At 30.2% G+C, this 8,609-nt stretch overlaps 1 protein-coding gene across 2 annotated transcripts; it reads right to left on the bottom strand.

The window, feature by feature from the left end:
• Positions 1-6,141: 6,141 nt before the first annotated feature.
• LOC124838613 (putative calcium-binding protein CML19) lies at positions 6,142-6,959 on the bottom strand. 2 transcript variants are annotated; one of them, XM_088114215.1, is made up of 2 exons: positions 6,844-6,959; positions 6,142-6,745 (listed from the first exon to the last, which is right to left on the bottom strand). In XM_088114215.1, exon 2 carries the CDS (start codon positions 6,703-6,705, stop codon positions 6,283-6,285), a length of 423 nt encoding a protein of 140 aa, XP_087970341.1. In that variant the 5' UTR covers positions 6,706-6,745; positions 6,844-6,959; the 3' UTR covers positions 6,142-6,282. The 2 variants fall into 2 exon arrangements, with proteins under 2 accessions (XP_087970341.1, XP_087970340.1); XM_088114214.1 differs by having other exon boundaries at positions 6,142-6,754; positions 6,844-6,910.
• Between the last annotated feature and the right edge of the window lie 1,650 nt (positions 6,960-8,609).

Genomic DNA, 8,609 nt, shown 5'->3' with positions numbered 1-8,609 from the left:
TTAGAGTCGAACGTACGTTCATGGCCGAACGACCTTACAAGAAGTTCCAAAAATAAACTGTACAAGATTAGGGAAAATGTGACCGAACGGCTTACAAAAGCCAAAATACCGATCGGTCAGAGAGTAAAACGAAAGAGAGGAGGTGATCGAACGATCACCTCATACTAAACTAATATCTAATAACCGAACGTCTTACGGCTCGGCCTTTACTTCCACTTCGACTAAGTTCTCCTCTTCTAACGCCTCTTCCAGCAGCGCATCTCCATCTGCTCACATTCACACGGATGATCATTGCAATGACAAGACGGACGTACAAGGACAAGACAACACAAAGAAAACACAGGGTAAGCTTATATAATTTAATTCATGCATCAACATATAAGTTAAACAATTCAACATTCAAGAAACATTTCAACGTACGTATCATACCAAGCCTATCACTAGACTGACCGTCCGGACTGTATGAAATATGTGTAGCTACAGGCGTTCATGCACCCGGGTGATGTAGTAACTGGAATACTCTCATCAGTTGTCACCCGAGGTTAATCCTATTCATCCAAAGTACCCCTAAGGACGGGACCTCCTGCCGTTTCCACACATGACCTACCCTCCTCTACGTGAGGACGAGTACTCACGAAACATCAGGATGAACTACCAGCACTAGCATAACCACAATCATACTTTACAAATCTCAATAGTCATCCAAGAGTCGTTCCTCCCCGGAACGCTCGTTCAAAAGTCACAACGTCTCTTTCATCTCATATACTCTTCATCATTTATCATTCACTATTTCACATTCATTTTTATCATCAATATGAAAACCACCAAATACCGAACGTTCTGTCCCTACTACGAACGAGCACGAACACTGTGGACGGGACCAAGAAGACGCCCGTTCGGATCAGAATACGACCGATAGAGTTACGATTACGTTTGGGAATAACCGAGTAATGTCCTGTTTCATTGGACGAACGTTATTTACCATGTGAATCAGTTGAATGAATTGACTCTCGTGAATTCAAACCAATACTCCGAGAATAATATAAGTGTGAAGGCTCTAGGCCGAATACATCGAATGTAGACATCTCAAGACGTTAACGAAGCATATTTAGAATAGTACTCATACTGAAATCCACTGCCAGTCAATGACCGAACATGGTAAAAGAAAGTTCTTCTGAAGTTGGACGTACGCTATTTCATTAAGACTAATTTTACAAAGAATGAGTACGAGTTCTCAGTATAAGACCGAGCACCACTTAGAGTGAGCGCTAGGTGTAAGACCGAGCACTTATCCGTACGAGCGCTAGGGATAAGACCGAGCACTACTCAGTACGAGCGCTTGGTATAAGACCGAGCACCAATAACCTTAAAATAACAGACTTTGATAAATATACTAAGAGACTGTCGAAGTAGTGTTTACGAACGGCGAAATCTACCATTACACTTATATATATAAGAAGGGAGTTTATCAAGGTTACCCAGATACAACTATGCTTGGCCGAACGCTCAAGCATAGTATTTTAACGCGAGGACGCTCGTCCTCAACTAGGGTTCTATCCAAATGAAAGAATCCTATTTCAACTATGTTCATTAGAAAAAACCGAACGGTCAATGACCGTTCAGCAACGAACGTACAATTATCATGGGGAAAGTTCTTATTCAAAACCATTGACATTCCAGTTCATTTCTCATCATACAACCTCATAGTTTCATTCGTTCATACCAACATCAACTTCCACATTTCATACAATCCATATCATGTAAATTCATATATTTCATTCCCACTCATAAATCAACGAACGTTCATGCAATTCAATCACATCAAACATCATCCATTATACTCATGCAGTCAAATAACAAATGTTCATACAAAACACAACATACGAATTAAATCAAATAAGCTTCCCTTACCTGGATACGTGATTGAAAGTCCTAAATGTAGGTTCTTGGTTCGTCCGACTACAACTTTCTACCCTCAACGATCAACACTTTTCCAAACTAAACCGAACAACATAAAAATCCAAGAATAACTTAGACTATACCCCTGCATGCAACCAGAACATGGTTTGCATGTAACAAAGGAACGAACGGCTGAGGGTAAGGAACTTACCAGTTTCAGAACTCGAAGCTGTTCGGTTCAAATTGAAGCTTGGGAGCCGAGAGTGCTTCTACGGTCTCTGAATGATGATCGGAGAAGAAAAAGAGTGAGTTTTGGTAGAGAGAAGGGAGGGTTCTCTAGAGAGAAGAAGGAGAAATGGAAAGTCAGAGTTTGGAAAGGAGAAGGTGCATGTAGAAGAGAGTGGGTACGAGTTTTCAGAAAATCACTTTTGTTTTTCCCCGTCCAAACGGACGTCTGCTCTCCTGCTGACACCTGCCTTCCACTATCTGATTTTCGAAACTTCGCTGGTTGACACCTGGCGTCCGCTCAAAGGGGTTTTGGGTGCGTTTTTAATGAGATTAGACAGGTGGGGTTTGGGTGGGGTTTTCCGAGGTCTAACATAAGGTATTAGCTTTGCACATTACACAATTACATCTCTTTGTTAGAATATGGTAGGATATTAAGTGATTTAATTAAGATAGTCTAGTATATTTAATAATAGGCTAACTTTCATTAACCAATATTAGTCTTCACCAATATTAAACCTCGCAAGATGTTATGTAATATTTATCATAATAAACAATACTAAGTGTTAAATGAAACTAAATATATAGGTTTTTGAGTCAGTTGAGGAGTTTTAGGAGAAGTCTTCTCCATGTGCAAAATCATGTTGTTTATAATAAGCATAAAAGGGTCCATGATATTCACCACCATTATAATTACAAATATCTTTCAATTTCTTGTCTTATTGTTTCTCAACCAAAACATGAAATTCTTGAACTTTTCAAGTATTTGATTCTTTATTGAAGTAGAAAGACTAATAGCTACCTAGAACAACCATCAATAAAAGTAACAAAGTAAAGTGAACAATTAAATGACTTTACCTTCAACGGGTCATAAACATCAGAATGCACAAATTATAACAATTCTGACTTCTTTGAGGTCAGATGCTTCTTGAGGGATACCCTGGTTTGTTTGTCCACCATGCACTGAGAACATCTCTCCAATTCTGTAGTTTTTAACCCTTACCATTTTTCACTAATATAAACTAAGATTTTGGTGCCACAAAGGCACCTTTATATCCATGGCATTCATAGTGTCTTTAGCAACCAAAGCTTTTGTCAAGTACAATTTAGCTTACTTTTCTCCTCTAGCCATAACCAAATTTCCTTTGGTGAGTTTTCACTTTCCAAAACCCAAGTGATTATCATAACCATCATCATCAAGCGTTTACACATAAATTAAGTTAAAACAAACATCAGAAGCATGTTTAACTCCTTTAAGCAACAATTGTATTCTCATGTTGTTTTGCAAGCAAATATCACCAGCACCAATCACCTTAGAGACATAATCATTATCTATCTTCAACACTCCAAAATCGCCAAAAGTGTAAGATGTGAAGAACTTCTTTCTGAGTGTAACATGCAATGTAGCACTATTATCAATAATCTACATCTTCTCATCAGATACAAGATTAACTGACTCAAATTCTCAAAGAAGAATAAGATCACCATTATAGTAGTAGTGACACTATCATCATCATGATCATTCTCTTTTTGCTTGGCCATTTTGTCTTTGTTGTCTTTTTTTTTTCACTTAAAACAATATTTCTAAATGTGCCTAGTTTTATTACAATAATGACACTTTATATTGTTGTATCTTGACTTGGACTTGTTCCTTCTTTTCTCTCTACCACCTTTGGGTTTCTTTTTTTGATTTCTCTCCCTAATTTCTATGACAAGCAACTCAGATTGAGATAAAGAACCATGTTCCTTCCTTCTCATATCTTTATTAAGAACATCACTCTTTGTCATCTATAATAAAACAATATCATTCAAGAATGAGTTTGTAATTATAACTCAAAACATTTTCCTTGTAAATATTTGTGGATAAAATTTGTAATGAATATTAAATAAATATTTTTAATAGATATTCATGGATAATGAATATATATGTTTAACTATATGCTGCTTAAGGATAAAACGAGTATAAGTATCAATTTATTCAATGAGTGGATACTCATTATCCACTACTAATTATAAGTGAATTTTATTTTAGTATTTCTTTTTGAAATTATCAAAATAAAATTACGAATGAAATAAATGTTAATTTATTTATTTTTATCTAAACTTATGAAGTTAAAGTAATTTTATAAAAAAATAATTGTTTAAAATATATATCTTGGCGTAACATTTAAATTTATTGTTTTAGAAATATCAAATTTATTTACAATAATATTTTGTTAATTAATTTGATTTAAATTGAGCATAAAAATTGATTTTTTTATTTAAATTTAAACTTAAATTTTATGTTTAAACGAGATATATAATCAATAAATAATAAAATATTTTTTAAAACAAAATGAATGACTAATTGACTACATTTGATCTAACAATTGCATTCTTAGGCATTTCTTTTCACCTATTTAGTGTAGTAAAGGATGAAAAGGCAAGTATGTCTTGTGTTTGTATAAGGTGATTTGATTTAAGAGGATTTGCAAGGACGAATTTGGGAGATTGGAAAAAGAATGATCTATACTAGAATGAAGAGATTTGAGTGAAAAGTTAGTTCACTTCCAACACAATTATCATTTTGTCCTTAATGTTTTTTCACTTTTCCACCTTTACCAAAATAGTTTTATAAAGTCAAATTATTACTTAATTTTATTTAAACTAATCCCCAAAATTTTATTTCATTTAAATTTATAAACATAATATTTTAATTTAATATATTTTTATCAATATTAATTTTTCCAATTTAAATAATCACTCACATTTCATTATAATATAATTTACACTATTTACAATTTAATTTAAATTGCTTTTATATAAAAGGTAAAATGATAATCTTATATTTTTATTAGTTAAATATTTTTTTAATCTATCATATCATTCACTAATTTTCATCAAATTTCCTTTCATTTTTCTTAAAATCTCACAATCTTTCTCTTAATAAAACCAACTCAATTTTTACATTTTTCTTAAAATCTCAATTCAATAATTTTTATAAAAAAGTTAATTTATAAAACAAAAAAGAAACAAGATATTATCAAATATTCAATATCAAGGTGACATATTATTGTTTTTTTTATATCAAATATTTAGAAATGAATTATAATTTTATGCAATTTAAATTAGAGTACTAATTAAGAAAAATTTCATGAGAATCAAAGTATTTATTATAATTAAAAAATATTTTTAAAAAAATACTAGTGTCCAAGTTTAAAAATATTTTAAATGTATATTTACTTCCTTTCTCTAAATTTTAATGAAATCTTCTTTTTTTTCTTATACTCTAATAAAAGTTATAATATACCACATGAATGAAATCCCATAAAGAACAAAGATTAAACTAATAATAATTAAAATTTAACATAAATCTTTCATCTTTTGAACTTCAATCTATGTTCAATAATGATAAACAATACTCATGAAAATGACATTAAATTACAAATAAAATGTCATTATACAGTTATGGTAAAATTACACTTATGATAATAATGACTTAAAAAGTAAAATAATTATATAAAAATAATCAAAACAATATTATACAAGATAAAAATAACAAACAAATAAAAATATAAAAAAAAGTAAAATTGATCAAATGTGTGTCTTGTAAACAATTTGATACACCATTTAATCAAATCGCATAAAGAAAAACAACAAATGTATAATTAAAGTTGTGATTAGATGAAAAGTATATTAAAGAATTGAGAAAAAATTTTCCCATATCAAACTAGTTGAAGTGCTAAAAAATAATGAAAATTATTCTGGAAAAACAATTTTTTTTTAAAATAAAAAAAATAAATTTTAATTAACTTAGTAAAGAAATATTTGTACTAATTGAGACTTCTTTTTTAGAGATCTATAGCAAGTGTTTTACTTATTTCATCATTAAACCAGTTCTATATATATATATATATATATATATATATATATATATATATATATATATATATATATATATATATATAGTCATAATTTAATATTAATTAAATCACTTTATTATTTTTAAATAAGAAGAAAACTACCAACAAAACTGTAGAGACAGTAAAAAACTTCCCAATTTCTCTCAATATAAACAATATTAAAAAAGTACCAACAAAAGGGTACCCCTAAACATGTAGGTACACACATACATGATGGCATATGTTGATTGTTCATAAACAAACTAGAGAAAGCATTTTACAACATCATAACCCTAAATTCATCAAAACTAAGCACCCCATCTCCATTTAGGTCAAATCTAGCTATCATAGTTTCACACTCTTCTATGCTTTTGCACTCTCCTAATCTACCGAGCATTCTCTTCAAACTCTTTGCTGTGATGCAACCACACCCTTCCATTTCATACATCTTAAAAGCCTCTTTTAGCTCTTTCACTTTCTCTTCTTCTTCTCCTTCCTCCACAAACCTCACAAAATCATCCAACCCCACCAACCCGTCCTTGTCCGAGTCCAGAACCTCCACCAAGGCCTCCGCCTCCGCCCACGACACCTTCCCGCCGATCGCCTCCACGCACTGCCGCAACTCCGACGCCGATATTCTCCCGTCTCCGTTCTCATCAAAGTGGTTGAAAACACGCGCATACTGACTCACCTTCTCCATCGTATTCAAATTCTGATTCTCACCTTCTCAACTCTCGTTACTATAAAAGCTTTGACGTTATAGATGAACGAAATCAAAGTCTTGTTTCAAGAAAAATTAGAAGCTCCAAAGCAAATGAACTTGAGATGGAAAGTATACCTTGATCAAATATGATTATATATAACAACAATGCTAGAAAAGACTTAGGATAAAACCTTGTGTATAGATATATAAGAGAATGAGGGATGTGAAATGGGGGAGAGTATATATATAAGAGAATGAGGCATGGTAGTTTGAGGCGACGTTGACCTAATAACTTGTATGACCCGTTAAGAGCGCAGCACCGTCCTGTATGGACCTGTTATGCATGGAAACTGTCAAAAATTCCACAACAGTTGACGTTCAAACAATGTTAGAAAAGAAAAGACAAGACAACAAATGGGAAACAAATCTCACTCAGAATATTTAATAGTAACGACGCACTCCAATCTTCCGGAAAAGACCCCACTCTGGTAGAAATTTCTAGAACTCAAAAGCAGACCACACAACACCGTTGACCACACACATGCCAAATTATTCTCTTTTTTCAGTTATTCCACCCATTTTTATTTTTTATGTGAATGAGAAAAGGTATAAACACATGTGTTAATTGATTTATATAAGTGCTCGGAAATTTAATCTAACTGCAACATTGTTTTCAGATGTGGGCTGTATAAACAGATGATCAGAAAAATAATATTTTCTGCAAAAATAACATTCAAACAGTGCTACCCAAATTTATTAAGTTTTGAAAAATGAGTATTCCGAGTTTCTTAGTTTTCTAGAAACTTCTGGAGTATAAAAGTTTTTCCTGTCCCGAAGTTTCTGCTACCAAAACGAGAAGAGGGGCTCCATCCATGTATAACGTTCAAATATAATATTATTTCAAAAAATATATTAAATTTATACATTGTTATAAACAAAATTAAAAAAAAACTGCAAAAACTTACAAATTTTAATTTTAATTTATAGAGATTAAATATATTATATTTTTAGATATCTAATATAAATATCTTATCTTAATTTTTATCTTTTAATTAATTTATTATTATTTTATTTATATTTTAAACTTAGTCTATATCTATTTTAATATAAATAAAATATTCTATGTCTATATTAAAAATTTAATTCATACTTTTTATGAATAATTTTTATTATATTAAACAATAAATAACTTTTTTTTTCTTCTAGAAATGCTTTTGCAAAGTTTATAAAAAAAAAAAGGGAGATTCCAGCCAATCACACGAAATGGGATAAAATCCCGTGAATATTAAGTTCAATAAAAGTAAAAACCAACAGTAAAACTAATAGTATTATTTTTCTGACATTGATAAAAAAAATTATTTTTATATATTGTTATAAATTATTTTATTTAGCTATAATGCATTAAAATCACTAAACCACGTATTTTTATTACATTTAAACAATGTTAAATTCATTTTTTAAAATAGTTTTAACATGTCAATAAAAATTCATTAAACACGTACTTTCAAGTTAGTTCTTTAGTTATGTTTCGAACATTAAACTATTTTAAACAATGAATAGTTTAAACAATGTTAAATTCATTCTTATAACATTTAAAAAAATTGTTTATATATATATATATATATATATATATATATATATATATATATATATATATATATAATATCTTTTAATTATAAGTAATAATATTAATTTTCTGACATTGATAATTTAAAGACAACTCGTTTTTTATTTAGTTATAATGGATTAAATTCACTAAGCCTAATATGTGATCTTATTAGGATTTAAATAATGTTAAATTCTCCATTTAAAAATAGTTTTAACATGTGAATAAAAATTCATTAAACACGTAGTTTTAAGTTAGTTTTTTAATTATGTTTCGAACATTAAATTAATTTTGT

The sequence above is a fragment of the Vigna umbellata genome, chromosome 4 (assembly GCF_029865625.1).
Source record: "Vigna umbellata cultivar VRB3 chromosome 4, Vumbellata_1.0, whole genome shotgun sequence".
NCBI classification, from domain to species: domain Eukaryota; kingdom Viridiplantae; phylum Streptophyta; class Magnoliopsida; order Fabales; family Fabaceae; genus Vigna; species Vigna umbellata.
Note: the sequence above shows the minus strand (reverse complement) of the source record. Positions and strands in the feature narration are given on the sequence as shown.

Excerpts from the sequence above, each read along its gene's own strand:
- LOC124838613 (XM_088114215.1), bottom strand. The coding sequence starts at position 6,705 with ATGGAGAAGGTGAGTCAGTATGCGCGTGTTTTCAACCACTTTGATGAG.